The sequence below is a fragment of the Mytilus trossulus genome, unplaced genomic scaffold, assembly GCF_036588685.1.
Source record: "Mytilus trossulus isolate FHL-02 unplaced genomic scaffold, PNRI_Mtr1.1.1.hap1 h1tg000210l__unscaffolded, whole genome shotgun sequence".
In the NCBI taxonomy this organism is placed as follows: Eukaryota; Metazoa; Mollusca; class Bivalvia; order Mytilida; family Mytilidae; genus Mytilus; species Mytilus trossulus.
In genome coordinates this window covers 402,982-429,482 of record NW_026963310.1, presented here as the reverse complement: position 1 = coordinate 429,482, position 26,501 = coordinate 402,982, and the positions used below count along the sequence as shown (strand labels likewise).

Below are 26,501 nucleotides of genomic sequence, written 5' to 3'. Positions count from 1 at the left end.
CTTAATTGTTAGTAGACAATCATCGAACAAACATGGCAAAATTCCTTTTTATATGACTTGGGTGCTTGGTTTTTGCAACGACGAATGATGTATTCCACACGTCTTATTCATTCATAAAGATGGGAAAATATTTCAAATACCATTTGTATGATTCATTTACGGTTGACATCACAAATTGGGAAAAACGTATTGTCAGATCATAGCGGAAAAGATCCAATTGTTAAACTTAGATTCCCATTCCCCTTTCAAAGAATGTGACCAACTGAGCTATACTTTTTAGCAGATTTGTATTACCACGAGGATGATGATGAGTGCCACTTATAGAGAAGGTTGTTAAACATTCCGGAGAACATGTGATAACTACCCATTTTGTGTTGGGTTTTATATGTTGTGTATTTGTACTGTTGTTTATTTTTTACAATTTTTTTAGCGATTGGCGTTTTCATTTATGTAAACTCAGATTTCAGATGTCGCTCTGTTATCTTTCTCCTCTCGTTATTGTTTTACACAACAGTTTTCACAATCATATCTTGGATCCCAAATACTAACGAGTTTGTTTTCAACCACATTAATTCCTTATCTATTCTCGACGCAGATTATTAATTGATTTTGTTTTAAGGAAGATAGTACGCCCATATGTTCAAAACGCTCATTTAAACTTCATTAATTTCATGTAACAGGTTAAGGTTTTTCATTTTGTAACATGGGTAGAATGTTTCACAATACACTTATGATACAGCATAGCATGTCGATTCACTGTTGATGATATCAGTTTATATCAAATCTCAAAAAGTTTTGATCTCCTTGCTTCTGCTGACGAACTTTCTGGCTCTTTTCCGATTTGTCGTGTAAAGTCCGTTCAATCATGTTAAGATAATCAAGATAAGAGACTCTAGTGTTAAATCAAGTCTGTTACGACAGGTTTGAACGAACTCACACAAATTATAAAACGTAACGTTCAAAATTCATATTGGTTAAAGATCCGTTGAGTGTGTCGAATTATATTAGAAGTCACGTCCCTTCAAGTGGATGATTCATTTTAATTACCAAAAAAAATGTAATATAAATGCTAGAATGAAAAGCCAATAGACATAAAAGAATTGGTTGACTTATGATTTCTTTTGGTCATTTTATAAGAGATAAAGAAACTACGGTAATATATATGTCGTGTACAAGTTGCGAATTTGTACTGGTTATAACATGTACACAAATATTGTACATGTTATACAAATATTGTACATGTATAATGCAAAAATACAAGTTATACCATGTACAAAAGTACCTCGTACATGTTATAACATGTACATAATATGGCTTAAAAATGGTTTTTACTTGTACAAAATCGAAAAATAAGGATATGTTTCTATTATCACAACAGATGTTATTCACCTCAATAATATGTTCATAACTTTTATATAATTCCTTCATGTTAGTGTGTTTTGTCCATTTTTGATACAGTTAATGTCCAGGGGTCGGTATTACGAAGCATTACTAAGACTTGTCATAAGATATATCTTAGGACATGTCTTATGATCCTCTTATGACTATCTATGAACATATCTTTATTTTAGGAATTATAATTGTCAGTGTCCACTTTGACGGCAATAGTAAAAGACTTTCATTCTAGTTGACACAAAAAAGACATTAGAGGATAGCCAGGACAGATATGTCTACACATAAAATTTGGAATGGAAATGGGGTATGTGTCTAAAAGACAACAACCAGCTCATGTAGGAGACAATATCCAAAGGACACAAATGCATGCTTTCAAAGAAGGGGATATATATTTGAAGCTGAAGGCCAAAAATGTTGAAGAGTAGATCCAAAGATATTGATAATGAAGCGTGGTCCAATGAAAGCTATTTCAGCTTTCTCTTGCTTTTACAGAGTAAGCATATAATACATTGTTTTAGTCTTTGCATGGTATTAAACGAGAGGGAGGAGTATTACCCAAAATTATTAGGCATTGTTCTTATAATTTTTGGAAGAATTTAATAACTAGTATATAATGTAGTTGTCATTGAGGAAATGCAAGCTTTTAGTAAATAGTGTCACACTTATTTAAGCCATGATGGACTACATAAAACATACAATTACATGAAAACATATTTTGTCAACATAAGTCATGAAACATATATTTCTGAAACTATGTGATCATTGCCCTCTACAGAAAAAGACACGTTCTGGTCTATTTATGGTTGTTCTTTATATGCATTGGTGAATTTAAATGTATATTTTACTTCATTAAGATTTATCTTAAATTTTGTAAAAGTTAAAACCATGTTTAAGCAATATTTTGTACATGTTATTACATGTATGAGGTACTTTTGTACATGTTATAACTTGTATTTTAGCATTTTACAAGTTATAACATGTACAATATGTTTGTACATGTTATAACCTGTACAAAATCGCAACTTGTACACGACATATATAAACAAGTTTGTTAATTTGTTATGTTGGGGAAATAAATATTTCGCCAATAACTGTTTCTGATTTTATTTATTTTTTAAATTCGGGTGTTAATTTATGTATTTATCTACTTATTCTTTGAAAAAAGTAACTACAAATTTTAAAAATAACATTAACAAAAGACTGATAACAACACATTATCAATTGCATGAGTCTTAATCACGTGTCTGGATTTAACCCCATTAGGAACGATCAACGCAAAATATAAATATGTTATATGTCAGAAGATTTGTATCGTTAATTTCGTTCTCTTCTTACAGGCCGCGTCAGGGAACCATGTTTTCGAGTTCACTTATCTTCTAAAACTGCTCTTAGACTGTAAAGGGAGAGTGTTAAAACTATAAATAACATATTATCGGAAAGAGAAGGATGTTGATGGAGTTTTACAGAATAGAGAATGACGGACAATAAATATAAATAACAGAGAAATGAAAAAAAAAAGGAATAGAGAATTATCAGGTGCTCGAATGTAAAGAATTGATCAAAATATAAAGCAACGAGAAAAACGGCCTTGTATTTATTTGTATATTCAGGTTGCATTATGATACATAACGTGTCTTCGTATTCTTCCTCTTACAGTAATTAATGTATTCGTTATTTAATACCTTCTGTCTAAAAAGATTGAGTTCGATGGCATGTACCAAAAATCAAGATAATAAAATAAATGACCCTAAAAATATTTCAACAGATATTAGAGACTCTAACATGTACTTATTGTGAAACCCTTTCTGATAGCTTTGGTTTGGAACTGGTATAAAACAGAATCAGAACCGTCTTAAAGACAAAAAGAAAAGGAACTTTGAGAAAGTCTTTAATTTTACTGTCATATATGTTGAAGGAGTCCTACAACTGAATAACCCATATTTCACTCTGTACTTGCATTTCATATATCCGAGTACTTTGAAATTGAGAATACTCCTGACACGAGGAGAACTGCTACATACCTTGATCCTTTCCTCAATATTGACACAAAAGGACGTCTCCACACTTAAATATATGACAAACGGGGTGTTTCAACTTTTGAATTATTAATTTCTGATTTCTGAGCAGTAATATACATTCTGCTCAGCCGTATGGTGTTTACAAATCTCAATTGATACGTGTGGTTTGAATATGATATTTTCGTCTGGTCTTTTTTGTACCGGACATGACATATTCCCGATTATAGAACTGTTTTGCCGAATGTCAATTCGCATTGCTTTAAGATATGTTACTTTATTTGTTTAGTCAACATTTATGTATCTTGTTATGATGTTGTATTTGTCATTCTGATCGGATATAGTTAAATGTTTTATCGTTTCTAGTTGCAATTATATTTGTTCTTTATAATCGTACGTATAGATACTTAATCATCCAGTTCATTTATATAATGTTAGGCTAAACTACATGAATAGTCAACAGATTAGATACTTCATATAAATCAACCTTTTTTTAAATGTTGTAATTTCGGGGCCATTCTACTTCTGATTAAGCAGTATGGGCTTTGCTCATTGTTGAAACCCTTGTATTGACCTATAGGTCTTAATTGTTGTGCCAATTAGTCTCCTAGGAAGAGCTGTTTACTTGGTATTCATATTACTTCTTTATATATATATATATATATATATATATATATCACTGACTCAGACGTACTTATGAATATAATTATTTTCTGTGACTGTATATTACCTTTATTTGTAGGATCCTTTACTATAGATAATTTAGCTGATCTGTAACAATAACATCTTCATGCCTTATATATCATGTACTGTAGTACGCCGCTAGATTAAAACTGACGTGGAAAGGTAACACATGCCCACCGAAAGCTCTTTTTTTGAGAGCCCAGGTGGTCGTGTGGTCTAGCGGGACGGCTGCAGTGCAGGCGATTTGGTGTCACGATATCACAGTAGCATGGGTTCGAATCCCGGTGAGGGAAGAACCAAACATTTGCGAAAGCAAATTTATAGATCTAACATTGTTGGGTTGATGTATATATATATACGAGTCTAAATTGAAAACTACGTTCAAACCTATGACTGCGTTGGATAAAAACCGCAGTTTTTATACGTGTGCATGTCAAACATATTTCGTTGTAGTAGGGTCTAAAAACAGCACAAACAACATTTTCCAAAAGACCAAAAGAGTGAAAAAGTATATTTAAACAAAACGCATTTGACTAACAGGTCGAACAACTGATGTTCTTTAACCCTGCTGACTGCCATTGACGATTGCCAAATAAAATTGATCACAAGATGTAACAAAATGGATCCTAATATAAATTTAATACGTCACAGAAAAAAAATTTGTTAACTTGTAGACAGGATGTTGTGCCACAAACATTCGGTGTCAATATTTCTTTAGTACACCATATCCGGATTTCGACAATAAATGTCTCTTCAGTGATGTGAGGGATCGAAACGGTATTTGGAAGGCCATATAAAAAGTACCCTCATTTTTAGAAAAGTACCCTCATTTTTAGATAAACTCTTGAATTTAAAGAGTCAATATAGGATGAACGGATCATATAAACCGGAGGGAAAATATGATACAAAGCCCAAACAAAAAGATATAAACGAGTCTAAATTGAAAACTACGTTCAAATCTATGATTGCGTTGGATAAAAACCGCAATTTTTATACGTGTGCATGTTAAACAAATATAACTCGTCTAAACATCAACCCAACAATGTTAGATCTGTCAATTTGCTTTCGCAAATTTTTGGTTCTTCCCTCGCCGGGATTCCAACCCATGCTACTGTGCTATCGTGACACCAAATCGCCTGCACTGCAGCCGTCCCGCTAGACCACACGACCACCTGGGCTTCACTAAAGTAAAGCTTACGGTGGCCATGTGTTACCTTTCCACGTCAGTTTTAATCTAGCGGCGTACTACAGTACATGATATATAAAGCATGAAGATGTTATTGTTACAGATCAGCTAAATTTTATATATATGTTCCGGACCATATGAGTATCTGGACCATACGCGTATGGTCATGACCATATGGGTATATACTCATATGGTCCGACCATACGCGTATGGTCGGACCGTACGCGTATGGTCGGGGTAATCAACACGTATACTTTTAAACTCTTCATTAGGTGTGACCCTTCTGATTGTTACGTCACTAAAATGTAATTTTATGTATATTCAAAAAAAATTATTTAAAAAAAACAGTTTCGCACAGTTAATATTTCTTACTATTTGTAAGTACAATTATAAAAAGATGCCAAAATTAAATGAACATATTGTACAAGGATTTTTATTCTTTAAAGTAGGTATCATCACCGGCAAGGATCATGATATTTGTTAAAGATCATGATATTAAGACATTTTAAAAGTAAAATATTAAAAGTGTATGTTTCTTTATTTTTTCTATACTTCTATTTAGTCTTAATTATAAGACGGTAAAATAGCATTTAAGAGCCATGAAATAGCCACTGTCTTTATCTGATTTGATCTGTGAAATTCATTTTACGATATTGAAGATCTAGAGTTTCTCAAAAACACCGTAGACACATCGGAATTGTCCGAGTCGATATCACTGCACGCAGCCAAAACAAGCAATCTCAGAAAAACTACATGTATGGTACCGTGTGAATTTCATTTTAAGTATACAAAAGCATACACGAATACAATTAGCGATGAAAACTAAGATCAACTGACTGTGGCATCAATATTTAATGTTTATGTAGCTTTTGACATGTAAAATGATTACATTGTTTTGTAAACACATTTGTTTTTAAGATAAAGTTTATTGTATTATTTCTATTGTATATTTGAAAAATACCTTTATGGTCCAAATACTCATATGGTCCGGCCCGTTAATAACCAAACTAGTGTAATACTCATATGGTCCGACCATACGCGTACGGTCGGACCATACGCGTATGGTCGGACCATATGAGTATACGCATATGGTCATGATGACCATACGCGTATGGTCCAAATACTCATATGGTCCGGAACATATATATATATATATAGGCGTAAAAATAAATTTCACATGTGCAGATGTATATATTCATTAAATAAAATAGTAAAATAAGTTAAAAAGATAACAGTTCCATTCAATCGATTGAATGGAACTGTTAACTTTTTTACTTATTTTACTATTTTATTTAATGAATATATATATATATATATATATAAGTGCCTATAAATAGCAGCACATGACATACAAATCTATGGGAGTGTGGATTAATCAGTACAGAGATTAATTCAATTACACAAATAAAATTATAGATTGCCTAACAATGTAATTTTAACACACTATTTAGTATGTAAATATAAGAATGTTTAAAATATTTACAAAATGATGAAAATAAACGCAATATTTCGCTAGACCAACTAGCTTTATCAAGCGTGCATCTATCCAGGTGAAATCGGATGTAGATGATAAGAAACTTTTGCAGCTCAATGTATATGTTGAACTTAGCTGCCTTGAAAATAAGAAAATTTTGCAGCTCAATGTCTATGTTGAATTTGGATTGAGCTGCCTTAAAAATTAAAAAAAATTGCAGCTCCATGTATATGTTGCTCTTGGATTTAGCTGCCTTAAAAATACATAATTGGAAGTTGAAATTAGCAACGTCCATTGGCCGATATTACGGGATAAAAAGGACGATGCTTTGTTTTTAAATTATTCTTTATCTTTCTCGTCTTTTTCGTTAAGACCATCAGGTTGGATCCACCAACTCCACACTTTAGAACCTGATGGTCTTAACGAAAAAGACGAGAAAAGATACAGGAAAGATAAAGAATAATTTAAAAACAAAGCATCGTCCTTTTTATCCCGTAATATCGGCCAATGGACGTTGCTAATTTCAACTTCCAATTATGTATTTTTAAGGCAGCTAAATCCAAGAGCAACATATACATGGAGCTGCAATTTTTTTTAATTTTTAAGGCAGCTCAATCCAAATTCAACATAGACATTGAGCTGCAAAATTTTCTTATTTTCAAGGCAGCTAAGTTCAACATATACATTGAGCTGCAAAAGTTTCTTATCATCTACATCCGATCCCGATACAGCATCTATCTTGATGATACGTTGGAAAAGTGCATGATGGAGTTTGTGTATGCGGTACGTGTCACCTTTTGCATTTGATAGTGGTAACATATGTACCATTTCTCGGCTGATGCAGTTTATATTTAATTTGCATGCGTAAATTATAATATAACGTTTCACAAATGATATTGGATATGTGCCTTACGTCGTAAATATAATCCCCTTCCCTTTCATGAATATGACTTACCGAATTAGATCGGATTTGTAATCGCATAAGCAACACGACGGTGCCACATGTGGAGCCGGATCTGCTTACCCCTCCGGAGCACCTGATATCACCCCAAGTTTTGGTGGGGTTCATGTTGTTTATTCTTTAGTTTTCTATGTTGTGTCATGTGTACTAATGTTTTTCTGTGTGTCTTTTTGATTTTTAGCCATGGCATTGGTATCTTTCGTCCCTCTTTTATAAATGTTGACGACTCGGAATTTAGTAAATTTTCAATACAAGAAAGTGCTTTATAATAATTTGAAATGCATTGACGTATCGCGTCTACCATGTAACAAAAATTTCTGTAAAGTAGAAAGTCTAGCTGAACGAACGAAGATTCACTCGTATTTAATAAATAGTGATGGTCATTGTCAAGTAGAAATACATGCTATATTAATCCATCTATCTCTCCACACTGTATAATCTCAAGTACACACAATAGAATCGTATTGTTATTCTGATCGATCTTTCCTAGGAACATGTTATGTTCAGGAATAAAATAGTTCGGACAATGGCATGTCTTTACCCATAATATTATTTTTCAAGACAGAGATAAAAACAATGATATATTTTAGATAATTGAAATATGTCAAGTTCAACAGACTCTGAAACCCAGAATAAAGCCGTCTTCAGAAAGTAAGAGCACAATAATCCTTTTACTGCATTGTGTGTATCAATGATACGTTTAAGTGTCAATTTTAGTAGACCGTAACATAAGAGTTGAGTGAAACTAAACGAATGTACAAATAATTTTTCTGCTACAGAGAAAGACACTCTCCATAATAAATCACTATCTGATACAGTCTTAGGTCCTATTGGCAACAACAAACATCCGCAATTATTTATTTTGTCAATAACGAAATTAAGTGGCCATTGCCCTCGATGACGTGTGATCCATGGAATGGCGTTTTGGGGTAGATCTTTACTCCGTATGCAGTTTGCAATATCAATCGTCTGATCTGTGTTTGATAAACATGGATCGTGTATACATGAATGTATCTTTGGATATTTTAGCTTACAACTACAGTCGACTCTCGTTATCTCGAAGTCAGCCGGACCGGAGAAATATTTCGAGATACACATAGTTCGACTCAAACGAAAACCGGAAGTTTGACTGAACAAGGGACACAACTCTTGCTTAGCATGGTAAAGCTAAAATAAATCCGGGTGAATATGGGAAGGGGATCGATATTCTGGTATTAGATCGATGTATTTGTATGTCATGGTCTTTCGTTATTATAATAACATTGTATTACTTATTCAATTGTTTCAGTTACAATGTTTCCTATGGCTTTTATCCGAGAGAGTAATTTCGAATCGATAATATTATGTTGCTTGTAAAACAGAAAGAGTATAATCTACTATCGAGAGCTTACAAAAACATCACATATTTCCTGGAGAATAATAAAGAACCTCAATCCGTTCAAATTTTAAATATATATTTTTCAATGAATTTGGCAAATCAAACAATTGTACAGCAAACACAACATAGAATGATAAAGACTAAACAAGACGAATCGCACCAGAAACTGGATGATATCCGAATTAGTAAGATGATCCTGCTGCACATATGATACTCATCGTGTTCCTCATGTTAGTATAAACCCGGTAATAATTCTTACTCGGGAGGTTATATACTTGAAATAGGAAGGGGATTGTAGTGACATCATCATAAACATATCCGCTATCTTTTGTGGAAAGGATATTCAGTAATGACCAAGAAACTCGTGTCGGCGACCGATTTATTTACAAAAGGAGAAATTCATCTTCTCCTCTGAGATCTCGTGGTTAAAAAACTTCCTTGTGACCAGAATTCCTCTATTATAGAAACCATTATAGGAAAGACAAACCCGAGAATATCGTATCAATTGGGATATACATATATTATGTTCGCATGTGCAGTTGGACCATTGCTACATAAACATGGAAATTTCACAATTGGGAAGCTGGATTCATCTCCTTTGTCGTAAAGTTTTGTTTCAAACCGACCTTCATGTTCAATTTTTATATATAAGTTAAAATATGAGGCCGACTAAACTGTATCTGTTGAATCCTTTATCTCTAGTTCGATCAGGTAGATGCATTGAACATAGTTACCAAATTTTAGTTAAAAAAATAAATAATGACAGAACATTGTTTAGATCTGTATAGCAAATAATAAAGTTAAAGGATATTTCCAAATTGTTTTTCCTTCTTTCCAAGAGGTTCCTTTATACAAAGACCCTATGATTGAATCAATATTGATACCTAAATACCATATTCTCAATAACCTAATAACAGTATTGTAAATATATTCCGTCTGACAGAAAAGCTGTTTGAAGGTTTGATTACCATTAGAGGTGAATGCTGACATTGTTGTGCTTTTTAAAGAATATTCCTATAAAGGCTTGGATTCGAAATACCTGAAAGTTTAAGATGTCTGCATGTTGATTTATATTTACGATTGATACAAGATATATATTTTTACTAGTTTGTGAAATCGAAACCTTTTGAACTCGTTTTTCAGTTATATAGATATTTCTTTCGTTAACATTTCTTTCATTAACATTATGTCTATCTTGTGACAGACACTTAAAACTATTATCTATATTTGTATATTTTGAAATGTAACACCTTTACTTGGCCTATCGGAAATGCATCATGTAAAATTATATAATCAATTAACTATATGGTGTATCTGTTCTTTAACTTAATTGTTAGTAGACAATCATCGAACAAACATGGCAACATTCCTTTTTATATGACTTGGGTGCTTGGTTTTTGCAACTACGAATGATGTATTCCACACGTCTTATTCATTCATAAAGATGGGAAAATATTGCAAATACCATTTGTATGATTCATTTACGGTTGACATCACAAATTGGGAAAAACGTATTGTCAGATCATAGCGGGAAAGATCCAATTGTTAAACTTAGATTCCCATTCCCCTTTCAAAGAATGTGACCAACTGAGCTATACTTTTTACCAGATTTGTATTAACACGAGGATGATGATGAGTGCCACTTATAGAGAAGGTTGTTAAATATTCCGGAGAACATGTGATAACTACCCATTTTGTGTTGGGATTTATGTCTATAGTTTTATATGTTGTGTATTTGTACTGTTGTTTATTTTTTACAATTCTTTTAGCGATTGGCGTTTTCATTTATGTAAACTCAGATTTCAGATGTCGCTCTGTTATCTTTCTCCTCTCGTTATTGTTTGACACAACAGTTTTCACAATCATATCTTGGATCCTAAATACTAACGAGTTTGTCTTCGACCACATTAATTCCTTATCTATTCTCGACGCAGATTATTAATTGATTTTGTTTTAAGGAAGATAGTACGCCCATATGTTCAAAACGCTCATTTAAACTTCATTAATTTCATGTAACAGGTTAAGGTTTTTCATTTTGTAACATGGATAGAATGTTTCTCAATACACTTATGATACAGCATAGCATGTCGATTCACTGTTGATGATATCCGTTTATATCAAATCTCAAAAAGTTTTGATTTCCTTGCTTCTGCTGACGAACTTTCTGGCTCTTTTCCGATTTGCCGTGTAAAGTCCGTTCAATCATGTTAAGATAATCAAGATAAGAGACTCTAGTGTTAAATCAAGTCTGGTACGACAGGTTTGAACGAACTCACACAAAATATAAAACGTAACGTTCAAAATTCATATTGGTTAAAGATCCGTTGAGTGTGTCGAATTATATTAGAAGTCACGTCCCTTCAAGTGGATGATTCATTTTAATTACAAAAAAAAATGTAATATAAATGCTAGAATGAAAAGCCAATATTTGTTTTGAATAATTAAACATAAAAGAATTAGTTGACTTATTATTTCTTTTGGTCATTTTATAAGAGATAAAGAAACTACGGTAATATATATGTCGTGTACAAGTTGCAAATTTGTACAGGTTATAACATGTACACAAATATTGTACATGTTATACAAATATTGTACATGTAGAATGCAAAAATACAAGTTATACCATGTACAAAATACCTCGTACATGTTATAACCTGTACAAAATATGGCTTAAAAATGGTTTTTACTTGTACAAAATCGAAAAATAAGGATATGCTTCTATTATCGCAACAGATGTTATTGACCTCAATAATATGTTCATAACTTTTATATAATTCCTTCATGTTAGTGTGTTTTGTCCATTTTTGATACAGTTAATGTCCAGGGGTCGGTATTACGAAGCATTACTAAGACTTGTCATAAGATATATCTTAGGACATGTCTTATGATCCTCTTATGACTATCTATGAACATATCTTTATTTTAGGAATTATAATTGTCAGTGTCCACTTTGACGGCAATAGTAAAAGACTTTCATTCTAGTTGACACAAAAAAGACATAAGAGGATAGCCAGGACAGATATGTCTACACATAAAATTTGGAATGGAAATGGGGTATGTGTCTAAAAGACAACAACCAGCTCATATAGGAGACAACATCCAAAGGACACAAATGCATGCTTTCTAAGAAGGGGATATATATTTGAAACATCAAAATGACATTCGCCTCATGCAATGATCTTATAGTTTATAAAAAAAAATCTGTTATAAATTTACATACATGTAAGTCATGCTGAAGGCCAAAAATGTTGAAGAGTAGATCCAAAGATATTGATAATGAAACGTGGTCCAATGAAAGCTATTTCAGCTTTCTCTTGCTTTTACAGAGTAAGCATATAAGACATTGTTTTAGTCTTTGCACGGTATTAAACGAGAGGGAGGAGTATTATCCAAAATTATTAGGCATTGTTCTTATAATTTTTGGAAGAATTTAATAACTAGTATATAATGTAGTTGTCATTGAGGGAATGCAAGCTTTTAGTAAATAGTGTCACACTTATTTAAGCCATGATGGACTACATAAAACATACAATTACATGAAAACACATTTTGTCAACATAAGTCATGAAACATATATTTCTGAAACTATGTGATCATTGCCCTCTACAGAAAAAGACACGTTCTGGTCTATTTATGGTTGTTCTTTATATGCATTGGTGAATTTAAATGTATATTTTACTTCATTAAGATTTATCTTAAATTTTGTAAAAGTTAAAACCATGTTTAAGCAATATTTTGTACATGTACTTACATGTATGAGGTACTTTTGTACATGTTATAACTTGTATTTTAGCATTTTACAAGTTATAACATGTACAATATGTTTTTACATGTTATAACCTGTACAAAATCGGAACTTGTACACGACATATATAAACATGTTTGTTAATTTGTTATGTTGGGGAAATAAATATTTCGCCAATAACTGTTTCTGATTTTATTTATTTTTTAAATTCGGGTGTTAATTTATATATTTATCTACTTATTCTATGAAAAAAGTAACTAAAAATTTTAAAAATAACATTAACAAAAGACTGATAACAACACCTTATCAATTTCATGAGTCTTAATCACGTGTCTGGATTTAACCCCATCAGGAACGATCAACGCAAAATATAAATATGTTATATGTCAGAAGATTTGTATCGTTAATTTCGTTCTCTTCTTACAGGCCGCGTCAGGGAACCATGTTTTCGAGTTCACTTATCTTCTAAAACTGCTCTTTGACTGTGAAGGGAGAGTGTTAAAACTATAAATAACATATTATCGGAAAGAGAAGGGTGTTGATGGAGTTTTACAGAATAGAGAATGACGGACAATAAATATAAATAACAGAGAAATGAAAAAAAAGGAATAGAGAATTATCAGGTGCTCGAATGTAAAGAATTGATCAAAATATAAAGCATAGAGAAAAACGGCCTTGTATTTATTTGTATATTCAGGTTGCATTATGACACATAACGTGTCTTCGTATTCTTCCTCTTACAGTAATTAATGTATTCGTTATTTGATATTTTCTGTCTAAAAAGATTGAGTTCGATGGCATGTACCAAAAATCAAGATAATAAAATCAATGACCCTAAAAATATTTTAACAGATATTAGAGACTCTAACATGTACTTATTGTGAAACCCTTTCTGATAGCTTTGGTTTGGAACAAAAAGACAAAAAGAAAAGGAAATTTGAGAAAGTCTTTAATTTTACAGTCATATATGTTGAAGGAATCCTACAACTGAATAACCCATATTTCACTCTGTACTTGCATTTCATATATCCGAGTAATTTGAAATTGAGAATACTCCTGACACGAGGAGAACTGTTACATACCTTGATCCTTTCCTCAATATTGACACAAAAGGACGTCTCCACACTTAAATATATGACAAACGGGATGTTTCAACTTTTGAATTATTAATTTCTGATTTCTGAGCAGTAATATACATTCTGCTCAGCCGTATGGTGTTTACAAATCTCAATTGATACGTGTGGTTTGAATATGATATTTTCGTCTGGTCCTTTTTGTACCGGACATGACATATTCCCGATTTAGAACTGTTTTGCCGAGTGTCAATTCGCATTGCTTTAAGATATGTTACTTTATTTGTTTAGTCAACATTTATGTATCTTGTTATGATGTTGTATTTGTCATTCTGATCGAATATAGTTAAATGTTTTATCGTTTCTAGTTGCAATTATATTTGTTCTTTCTAATCGTACGTATAGATACTTAATCATCCAGTTCATTTATATAATGTTAGGCTAAAGCAACATTATGTACACGATTTATTTCTTTTACAGTTCATTTATTTTTATATATGCGTTTGCAAATAAATTTTAACTACATGAATAGTCAACAGATTAGATACTTCATATAAATCAACCTTTTTTTTAATGTTGTAATTTCGAGGCCTTTTACTTCTGATTAAGCAGTATGGGCTTTGCTCATTGTTGAAACCCTTAAAGTGACCTATAGTTGTTAATGTCTGTGCCAATTGGTCTCCTAGGAAGAGCTGTGTACTTGGTATTCATATTACTTCTGTTTTATGTATATATATCCTTTGTCTTTTTAAAGGGTAAGCCTTCAAAACTGCAATAAAAAAAATGTTTATCAGAAGGCAATTTTAAGTTGTCTAAATGTTGATGTTTGGCTACATTGTAAAGCTCTCTTGTAACACCAATAAACTGTGTCAGCATTTCAGTCGACTGTTAAATCATATTATATTCGAACTATGAACATGATGAATCAATATAAGCAAAACATAATTATAATTATCTTTTATACATATTATTTTATGTCAGTATCATCAACATTAGCGTGTTATAATTAACAAGAAAGTGATACTCGCGATAATGTATGAAATCATAACTATCAAAGTCCACAAAAGCTTCCTTCTAATTTTGATTTTCTTATTTTTGCGGTACTAGCACTCCAATCGTTCACTTGTATCGCTTCCTCATAGCACTGATAGGCTACGTCTTTAGCGCCCAAGATCTCAAAACATACTCCAACTATTGTTATTGAAACAGGAAAAAATGCAAATTGAATTAAATACTGTTGTTTCACTGTTAAATGTAAATCACGTAAAGACTTTTGTCTGTTGATGATATCACCAAGATGATGATAGCATAAAAATCTCAGGCAGTGTGACAATACAACAGGCGGTATCTCTACCATTGTTGTTTCAACCTCTAGTTTTAGTTCTTCTGGTATTAATGATGAGTGCTCACAGTACCTGACATTGCCTATGATAGCCATTTTCATCCTTTGATTTAAAGTCATGGAAGAATGTACATTTTGTCTGTACATGACTCTATGTCCACAACTATGTTCATTGCAATTAAGCACCATATCAGGTGAACATCTCGAGAGAACAAGTTCCGTAAGTCTTAGAGTTATATTGAACTGTCCTGTTACATAATAAAACGACGCATATAACAACCAACCTGATACAGCATCTGTCATGGTGCCGTTTTGTAAATGTTGATGATAACGTTTGCGCATGTTGTACGTGTTAACTATTGTGTTTGGAAGTGGCATTTTTTGTGCTACAAATTTACTGATTTCCGCAAACTGATGTTTGCATACACCAATAATAAATGGAGATGATTCGGACTTAAGTAAAGATTCAATAAATGCAAGTTGTTCATATAACTTTAAAATGTCCGTTGTCCTCTCCCTATACTTTGTATTAATTTTGTAAAATAGGAAGTCTAAATTAACGGACAGAAATTCACTATTTATACTAAATAAACTTGGATTTTCATTGGCAGGCGAAAATAAGCTAGATATCAATCCCTCAATCCCTCCTAGCTTGATACTCTCAAGAACACATACAAGTATTGTTTGATTACTCTTATCGATCTTTCCTAGGAACATATTGTGTTCTGGTATAAAATAGTTCGGACAGTTTAATATTTTCACCCATGATATTAATTTATCAAGACAGAGAGAAAAACAAGAATACAGTGAGAAAACTCGAAAGGTTTCTATATCAGACTCTTCAGAAACCCAGAATAAAGCTGTCTTCAGAAAGTATGAACACAACAAGTCTTTGACATCATTATGTGTGTTAACGATACGCTTTAGTGTTAATTTAAGTAGGGCGTAACATAAAAGTTGAGTGAAATTAAATGAATATACTAGTATTTTTTCTGCAACAGAAAACGACACTCTCCACAATTTATCATCTGATACGGTCTTAGGTCCTATAGGTACTAGCAAGCATCCATAATTTCTGATTCTGTCAATTATGAAAGTAGGGGGCCATTGTCTGCGATGACGGCATGTCCATGCAATTGCGTTTTGTGGAAGAAGTTTACTCCGTAAGCAGAATGCAATATCTATCGTTTGGTCTTTGTCTGCAAAACACGGACCGTGTGCAAAGATTGGCGAATTCGTGATTTGACGCCTACAAATATTATTAAAGAGCGTTCTATTTAGGTAAGTATTTTTACCAGTACATTTACCTGGTGGACAATTGAAACATATAAAAATAAAGCTAGATTTCCTATCTGTTTGTACTACAATTCTGATTCTAGTAAATCCAGGATGATTTATATCTGTCTCCAAAACAAATGCATCGCCGTGCATAGGGTGTTTGATATTGAGTTCATTTTGAAAAACATGAAACTTGTTAATTATGTACATTATATCCATGTCACTACCTGGTAAATCAAGTCCTTCAGATAAACTTCCACTGGATATTTTTATAAGATCATCTACGGATGCATTGTGGATCATATCAGTTATAATAAATAGTCGTTGTCTTTTTCGTATATCTATTTCAGAACCAACTGTGTTAACCAAGTGTTCAAATAAGTATTTCTGTCTAGGATAATTCCCGAGCCTTAGCAAGTGATCTATAATATATAAAAATATCTACATGATTTATATATTGATAAATAAAAAGTCATTGGTTCAAAAAGTATAGTTTAAAAAATTTAAAAAGAAGCACAAAAAACACATTATTAATCGATCATTATTTCTGTTAGCTCTTTCACCGCATCTCGGACAGTTCAGCAGACAGCATTTTTAACGTTAGAATTAACGATTTGTGACGTTACATGTACTTAATATTATGACTTGTAAAGTAACGTCTTGTTGTAGTTTGTGTATCTTACGAAATCGTATTCACGGACCGAATTCCACTTCCTATTTAAAGTCGGCTTGTACACTTTTCTTATGTTTTGTCTTTATGAACGAAGTCATATTAATTATCTTTGATAAAAAAAGGACAAGTTGCAGGATGATACATATATCCACCAAAGTTCAAATGAAGTAAATGTTAGGTAATAGAGGAAACTGAAAGGCCATCAACAATGAGAAAAGCACTTTCTTTACAGCTATAACAAGACTTGACTTGAAAGATATGAACCAAAACAATTTAGAAATTAACGGCATAATCTATGATAAAACAAAAAATAAAAATAAATACGACAGACATGAATCAACGACAACCACATACCTATAGGCTACAGCCTTGAAACAGGTCATTGGGAATGAATCGAGAATAAATATATGCAATTAGAGTCGCAAACCCTCCAATTCCCGTTAACAATGGTATAACGACACAACAAAAATATCGCTTTGACAACTTTTAACATTTATTTTTACTATCTATAATCTGTTAAATTATTTAAAACAAACAGGTGTTTAACCAGTTAGCATACATACATAAAAGCGGTATTATTCCACTGCATTTTCGTTTTGATAGCAAAATCAACATTTTATTGGTTGAAACTACCCAACGTGACGTCAAACAAAACTTTTAATCCTTATGAGTACAAAATTCCCAGCTAAACGTCGGGATTTTTTTAATGTGTGACGTTCTTTTTTTAAAGATAGCATAGTTATTTCGTTTGAAATCAATATTTGAGAAATAAAAACCATACAGAAATAAATGAGTAATTACCATTTAATCGGTACTGATTACCATTGTGTATGTGAAACCAGACGGATAATAAAACAATTATTTAAACCACTATCTTCTATGCAGAGGTGAAGAGAAGTATAAGCAGTGAAATAAAGCATTTATTTTCCTTGTCTTAGGGAGATATGAATATTGGTTCATCTCCGAAAAGTCATATTTCCCTCGGGCGATGCCCATGTGAAACACGATTTTTCTCGGATGAAAATTTTTTCATATCTCCCTCAGGCGCGGGAAATCATTGTATTTTGTTGTTCTCACATATTTAGTGTAATTGCTTCTCATTAAGGCAAATTCAGAAACGCAGTTGACTCAAACCCACCTTACAAATAGTATTGTACGATTATCGACCACTATGCTTTTGCATTGAATGCGTAATTTGTCTTCAGTTGTAAAATCATTTACTATCATTACCTTTTGTCGTGAGTATCACGGCAAGTATTAAAAACATAACTTACCATCCGAAGAAAACCAGGGAAGCAATTTCAACAAAAAATACGGATATCAAGATTCAGGCATCATTTACATGGGCATTTAAGGTTTATTTCGTCAGCTGGTCTTCGGGGTTGATTTTTTGAGGTTTGGAAGGGTGTCTATATCTCCGTCATAAACTTCGTTTGCAATTTTTGGTAAACGTATTTAAGTCATTGTCGCTTTTTTTCTCTAGTCATTTTTATGTTGGAGTTATTATGCTGTCAGTTAATAATTAACCATTCTGATGTTTTTGACTTATATTGGTGGATTTTAGAGTTTAAGAAATTGATGAAATAAAGTAATTACCTGTATTGCAGTCGGTACATTTCTCTAAGTATTCCAAATACTCTTTTGAAGATTTGTCTGGATATCTAAGGTTCAGTATCCACTGTTCATTTGTTTTCCTTCTGTCCAAACAAGCTTTATACTTTCGTTCAAATTGACTGATTGTAAGTCCAAACACATCATTTGAGATCACCATTCTTCCATTTAATGATTGGTACAGTAATGGTGTAAACTTCCGCTTACCATGGTACGGAAAACGTTTTACTCCGTATATTTCCCAGTACGTTGTTTTCTTTATTATATTTGCATCATCAGAATTGTCTTGGTTTATAGAGTTTCTCTTCATGATGACTGTAAGAAAAATGCCATTACATAAATTCAATTATGGATTAAATACATGTACATTAAATGCACTGAATTCAAGGTTTTATATAAATATTCAGTATTTAAAAATACATATATATATATACAATAAGTTCATGTATAAGAGTTGGTGTCTACATTTTAAACTGTCTCTCTGGTTTCTTTCGTCCGTCTTTTAGATATAATTTACTAATGTCTATTTAAATTACGTTATAACATATACATATAATATAGTAACATTTCACGGCTTTAGTTGACTATGTTGTAATAACTGGAATATATTTTCTATGTGATTTTATACTATTCGATGATAACAGGAACATATATATGTGTATGATATTTTAAGGTAATATACGATTATCGTGGTGATTTACATCTCTAACAACGACTAAGAAGAAACGAATCAAAAAAACAATCAAACATTGAGGTGATCCTTGAAATTAAAAAAGACCGACACAGATTGTTTCGACAGAATAAACGTCTACTGAATGTTTTATCAACGCTATATGTCTTACCTTTTAGCACAGGACCGCTCTGTTATCACTTGCTGCTTCACACTATTACTTGAATGATTAAACGTAGGAGTTAAGGGAAACTGAAACAAATGGAGAAAAGAAATTCCTCACAACTGTAAATACTTGTACTGATAGTATCTTTTCATCTGTTCGCAAGGACGGGCGATCCCTTATCTAAAGTGTCAAACACTTGATAAATATTATTTCAAGGAAATCAAGACTCAACGTAAATGAAACATAAATCTAAGTCTATCTTTAGCCTTACTTTTCAATTCATATGTCAGCATTTCAAACACATTTGACTATATCTTATCGTTTTGTACCTGATACATTTTTCCTGCATATAAATGTTTAATGTCAGACACATTATGTTATAATTGTTTTTCACATTGAAATCAATTACAAAACATTTGAAACATCGAATTATTTTATATGGCTTTCAAGGTGACAATTAATCATAGAAAAAGGACAACAACTTGAAGTGATATTATAAGTTACAGTACAGTCTTCAACAACGAGACAAACCCATTCATATACCTTGAAAAAGAGCTGTAAATGGCATCAGTATAACTAAATATAAAACAATTCAGTGAAAGATAACTACTCATGTCTATGACAACATTGGTACATTTTCAGACCTAAGGCTTTTTCGTTTATTTATAGATCAAAGGCCATGAAAACATTTTTTTAAGGAGTTGAATTAAAAAATATCTATGAACCAATTATGTTTTCATGGATCGATCAAAGAAAAGAATCAAGGTAACAGACAAACAATTAGGTAATCCCTTGAACTTCAAAAGACCGTATCCTGCTAGGAATGTTTTATCAAATATATCTGTAGGACTCAAATCTATGGCGGGTTCCAAATCTATGGCAGATTCCTAATCTATGGTAAATGTGACGTTACAAACGCCAAACAACTCAAATTTATGGCAGATTTTTGTTTTCTCCAAATCTGTGGCAGATCTAGCATAAAACGTCACAATTCAACGCCATATTACATCGTCGCCGCCGCAAACGATGGCGGAATCCATAGATTTGAACACCATTCTAGATGACAATAATTTGATGATGGTTTACATAAAGATGAGACCCATTATCCAGAAGAGGGATACAATGTGCTGTACCGATTGAATGATGAACAAGGACACCGCTTTTTTCAGTAACGGATATTTCAGAAAAGGAGTTGTTATAGTAAACATTTTACTGTCTACGGTTAGCAATGCTTATAAAGTGAAACATGAAATTAACGGATACCAATTTCATTTAGATCGCCATAAAGTAAAGATACCATAAGGATGAATAACATATTATTTGAACATTCAAACTGTTCATTTTTATTTATCCTCCTTTTTTTTATTTATTAAAAATCCACCTTCTTGCTTGTGAAGGGACTTAACGTTAATTACTAGTTGGTTGAATAACGGATATTTCAGAAAAGGAGTTGTTATAGTAAACATTTTACTGTCTACGGTTAGCAATGCTTATAAAGTGAAACATGAAATTAACGGATACCAATTTCATTTAGATCGCCATAAAGTAAAGATACCATAAGGATGAATAACATATTATTTGAACATTCAAACTGTTCATTTTTATTTATCCTCCTTTTTTTTATTTATTAAAAATCCACCTTCTTGCTTGTGAAGGGACTTAACGTTAATTACTAGTTGGTTGAATAAATGCACAGATTAGAACATGTTTATTTTTACGAGGCACATTATTTCAATCTTGAAGTCTGTTTTATGATATAAAGTGATGTAAAAATTCATGAAAAAATATGTTTTTATCTATTCAATTGTGTATACTTCTTTTTGGTGATTACAATCATGAATTTCATTTTTTTCATATGATTTGTATAATCTAGTTTAAAGTTGATAGGAAATCATTCAGATCAAAATAGGAGTTGTCAAACATGTTATCCAAAGTTTTATTGCTTTAACGATATTTTGTAATTTTGATTGTATCTTTTAGTAATATACGCTTTTAAAAAAATATATAAAAGAAATAAAGTATAATCTTCTTCTGCAATAAAGACATTACATATACCGCCATTCTTTTGTTTCTATAGGAAAAATACGTGGCTTGTTGGTAATATAAATTGATAAAATTTCCATTTATTTATTATGAACTTACACCCACTATTTGTTTCTTAAAATGTCCTGAACCAAGTCAGCAAAATGGGCATTGTTATATAATATTTCATGTGTGTGTTACATGTTAGTGTTGTGTTTCTGTTATGTCGTAGTTATCTTGAAAAACTTGCAGCCTCAGTGTTATTACCTTTCAAGATCAGTGTATGTCTAGAAATCTTTACAGAACTATTAGACTATCAAAACATCTGAAAAAATCTACTCGAATGTTTTTTTTTAAATATTTATATCTGCTGTTCAATTATTCTTACACAATATTTTTGGCAAAAGAAGATGTTGAGATATACTTCCAGTGTTATTAATAATATCATTGACAAATATTAGGTTTTCTATATTCTATTTTCCACCCCCATTTTGTAACCCTCCTTCTTTGTACGATGTAATCATGGTATTTCATTAACCTTATCTAGTTAACCATCCCATATGTATTTGCATTTACTATCTTATATTTTCTAAATAATTTACCCATTTTCTAAATTTTATTCTCAAAGTTTTATTTTTCTCTGTTTCATGTATTAACATAATTGTCGGTGATTTAGAGACAGTTTCACTTACGCGTCAAACGTTAACACTACTTTTAACGCCGTTTCCATGCACATTGTTAACGTCATCATTATCTTCTATTAACGTTGGGCTATTGTTATGTATCATGTTACTATATTGAGTTGAGATTATACGATCAAACGAACCAGACGTTGTTTTACTGCCTTCTAGACTTTTAGTTAACCCATCCGTCACATTGGTGCTGTGACCAGAGGATAATGACGAAAAAGAAAGCCATTCCATTCGAGTGGGACATCGAGGGGCCGCGCGGAGATTCATTTCAAAGATTGAAAAGGAATTAGAGAAAGAAACAACACAACGCGACGAAATAGAAAGCCTATGTGAAACCTTGAAGAAAAAGAGGGATATTCTTTCGGAACTTGATAATGAAATATTAGAGGAGATTGCAGAGGAAAACATGGAAGCAGAGATAGAAGACTCAGATCGGTATGTTTTAGATAAATAGAACGAATTTTGACAAAATTACGCAATTCATCAAATTCAAAACAGAAAAAAAACAAATCAATGAAACTAGCTCTAATCAGAACTTAAATCCAAATGCAGCAGATTTTGTGTTTATCAACTCCACATCTACATGTAATACTCAACATCCCATGCAGAATAATGATATGCAATACAGATCGTCAATGAACGCAACAAATTCAAGCATCATCCACAAGCTACCAAAATTGAATCTTCCATATTTTAATGGCAATTTGTTAAACTGGCAACCTTTCTGGGATGCGTATCAATCAACAATACACGATAACCAAACATTAACAGACGTGCAGAAATTTACGTATTTGCAAAATCAAATTCAGGGAATAGCCGCGCAATGTATCGCCGGTTTACCACTCACAAGTGCAAATTACTATCAAGCCGTATCAATACTGAGAGAGAGGTTTGGTCAGAACCACAAAATCACGAACGCATATATTCAGAATTTAATTGATTTACCCGCACCGAGGTCAAACGCAGACAGTTTGAGAAACTTTTCCGACAGAATTGAGTGTAGCATACGCGGACTAGAATCGTTAGGAACAAACGAGAGTACATTTGGAGCCATTATTACGCCTATAATATACAATAAGTTGCCGTCCGATGTACGAAAAAACATAACCCGAGACCGCGGAAACGACGACTGGGGCATCGAATCATTGAGAACAGCATTAAAGAGGGAAGTATGCGTACAGGTCGCAGGACAATCTACAGGTCAAAGTAATGAAGATTTAGAAATTTTACCGACCGCTTCGTTTATTGCCGAAACATTTCCAGGAAAGAACAGAAAACAGTCACGTAAGAAATGTTTATTTTGTGAAGAATCCCATCATCCAAATACATGCAAAAACGTGAAAGATGTTGAGAAACGAATAGAAATTGTGAAGCGAACATAGGTATGTTTTAACTGTTTCGGAAGTCATAGAGTAGCTGAATGTAAGTCAGAATTTAAATGCCGCCAGTGCGGATAGAGACATCACACGAGTATACATGTACAAGTACATAACACAGAACCAAAGAGCTTAACCGAAAACCAGTATAGTACACAAAAGACCGTAGCACATACCGCCGAAGAGGAAACGCCACTGGAGCTAACCACATCCTTACATTCTACTGTTACTGCACATACAGATGTTTTACTGAAAACTGCCGTAACTCCAGTTTGGTCCGAAAATCGATCTATCATGACAAATATTTAACTTGACCGGGGAGCACAGAACTCATTCATAACTGAAGATTTTGCTAGAAAATTAGAAATTGAATCCACCGAAAAGATTGCACTGAAAATATCGGGATTTGGAGGAAACGAAGGACAAGTTCGTCATCTTGATAAAGCAAACATAGCTATTGAAACAGTTGATAATCAAAGAATAGAAATAGAAGTTATAATTGTACCGAAAATTGCCGCTTCTATTCAGACAAAATCACAAAAGGAAATCAAAGCACTGCCATACTTACGTGGTTTACGACTCGCACATCCGATATGCGCAGAAGACAAGTTTAAAATATCTTTATTGATTGGTGCAGACTATTACTGGTCAACAGTTGAAGACGAAATAATAAGAGGAAATAGACCGACCGCAGTAAAGTCGAAAATAGGTTATCTCTTGTCGGGACCCGTACTAACTAAAAACGGAAGTAGTTCAAAACAATCAGCAATGTTGAATATTTTGACTGATCACAGAACCGTTGTTTGCGACTTGGAAAAGTTTTGGAACTTAGAAGCGTTGGGGGTTTCAGGAAGCGATACCATTAAAAGTCAGTCGGAAGTTGTACGAGAATACGGAGAAAAGTCTATAATACTAGAAGATGGAAAGTACACAGCTAAGTTACCATGGAAACCAGATTTCCTTCCGCTACCACATAACATGGAATTGGTTAAACAGAGGACAAGTAGCGTTATTAGGCGTTTAGCAAACAAACCCGATTTATTAAAAATGTATGGAGATATCATAAGGGAGCAGGAGAGAAGACATTTTATTGAAAAGGTTGAAGAAACAAAACTTCCTACCGATCGACCAGTGCACTATATCCCGCATTATCCTGTTGCTAAGGAATCATCTACTACGCCAATACGCATTGTTTATGATTGTAGCTGCAAAGATGGAAGAGATAATCCAAGTCTAAATGAATGCTTAGAATCACACCCACCTGTTATGAATGATATTACGGGAATACTTATGAGATTTCGCGCAAAGAAATATGCTACAATATCAGATTTAGAAAAGGCATTTCTACAAATACAGCTCGACAAGAAAGACAGAGATGCAACGAAGTTCTTATGGCTTAGCGATCCTACAAACACATCAAGTCCGCTAATAACATTTCGCTTCAAGTCCGTACTCTTCGGAGCTACATGTTCGCCATTCAGTTTGAGCGCCACACTTCTCAAGCACTTTAAGGAAAATCCGGGGAAACTTTCAGATACACTTGAAAATGGGTTATATGTGGACAACATTTTAACTAGCTTTGATAACGAAAATTACGTAATAGATTATTACAGGAGATCGAGAGAATTACTTACGAAAGGCGGATTCAACCTACGCTCATGGAATTCAAACAGTCCAAAATTACAAGAAATCGCTAGCAAAGAAAAAACCTTAGACAAAGATGAGCTTACTAAAATTCTTGGTATGCAATGGAACGCTAAATCGGACAAGTTGTTTTATCAAAGTAACACGTTCGAGATGGACAAAAAAGGAAAACTGACTAAAAGATATATTTTACGGCAATCATCCAAGATTTTCGATCCGTTAGGACTATTAAGTCCAGTTACTGTAAAAGCGAAAATCTTTATGCAATCACTTTGGACGCTAAACTTGGAGTGGGACGAAATATTACCGGAAGATATCCAATCAAAATGGATATTAATTTCACGAGATCTAGCAACGAGCTTAGAAACCGAGATTCATCGAAGTACTCAAACACAAAACGCGAATAACAGAAAATTACCAACTCTTCATGTATTTACCGATGCTTCAACTCATGCGTATGGCGCATGCGCGTACATCATGTATGACAGAAAACCAACAATAGTAATGGCAAAGAATCGAGTTGCGCCTATCAAGACTATAACTTTACCAAAACTAGAGCTCATGGGGGCTGTAATTGGAGCGAGGCTTGCTGATCATATCTGCCAAAACTTTCAAGAAACTTTCAGTGAAATACAATTTTGGAGTGATAGTCAAATCGTACTAAGTTGGCTTACATCCGTAAAACCACAGAGACAATTTATCAGAAATAGAATTGAAGAAATTAAAAGTTTGTGTGGAGATAATGTATGGAGATACTGCCCTACAAAAGACAACCCCGCAGATCTGCTTACACGTGGTATAACATCTGAAGAACTGCAACAGAATGAAATGTGGTTTAGTGGACCTAAATGGTTAAACAGCAAATAAGATTGGCCGACATGGAACGGAAACAACGTAACGTCTAGTGTATGTACAACTATGTCGGAGAACGATGACAAAATTGAGTCTATGGAGAAAAATCAAAATGTATGTATTGGTATAGGAGAAATCATAGATATTGAACGGTACAATTCTTATAGAAAACTAACCCGCATTACTGCACATGTAATGAGATTCGCAACAAACTGCAGAGCAACAGAAACTGAACAAAAGAAAGATTTGTTACGTAGTGATGAA

General features: G+C 32.9%; 2 protein-coding genes across 2 annotated transcripts; one reads left to right on the top strand and one right to left on the bottom strand.

Annotated features, from left to right (window-relative positions):
• Positions 1 to 14,962: 14,962 nt before the first annotated feature.
• Positions 14,963 to 19,125, bottom strand: LOC134700917 (uncharacterized). Its single transcript, XM_063562068.1, has 2 exons — positions 18,801 to 19,125; positions 14,963 to 16,953 (listed from the first exon to the last, which is right to left on the bottom strand). The coding sequence occupies exons 1-2, from the start codon at positions 19,123 to 19,125 to the stop codon at positions 14,963 to 14,965; spliced, it is 2,316 nt and encodes a 771-aa protein (XP_063418138.1).
• A 3,646-nt stretch (positions 19,126 to 22,771) lies between these two features.
• LOC134700916 (uncharacterized) lies at positions 22,772 to 26,252 on the top strand. The gene is made up of 2 exons (XM_063562067.1): positions 22,772 to 22,800; positions 24,098 to 26,252. The coding sequence occupies exons 1-2, from the start codon at positions 22,772 to 22,774 to the stop codon at positions 26,250 to 26,252; spliced, it is 2,184 nt and encodes a 727-aa protein (XP_063418137.1).
• Positions 26,253 to 26,501: the final 249 nt, after the last annotated feature.

What these genes read in the sequence shown, in the direction of transcription:
- LOC134700917 (XM_063562068.1), bottom strand. Translation starts at nt 19,125, where the DNA reads ATGAAGAGAAACTCTATAAACCAAGACAATTCTGATGATGCAAATATA. An exon ending in ATGTACCGACTGCAATACAG is followed by an intron (nt 16,954 to 18,800) that starts GTAATTACTTTA and finishes TATATATTATAG; the next exon opens with ATCACTTGCTAAGGCTCGGG.
- LOC134700916 (XM_063562067.1), top strand. Translation starts at nt 22,772, where the DNA reads ATGGAAGCAGAGATAGAAGACTCAGATCG. An exon ending in GAGATAGAAGACTCAGATCG is followed by an intron (nt 22,801 to 24,097) that starts GTATGTTTTAGA and finishes AGATTTTGCTAG; the next exon opens with AAAATTAGAAATTGAATCCA.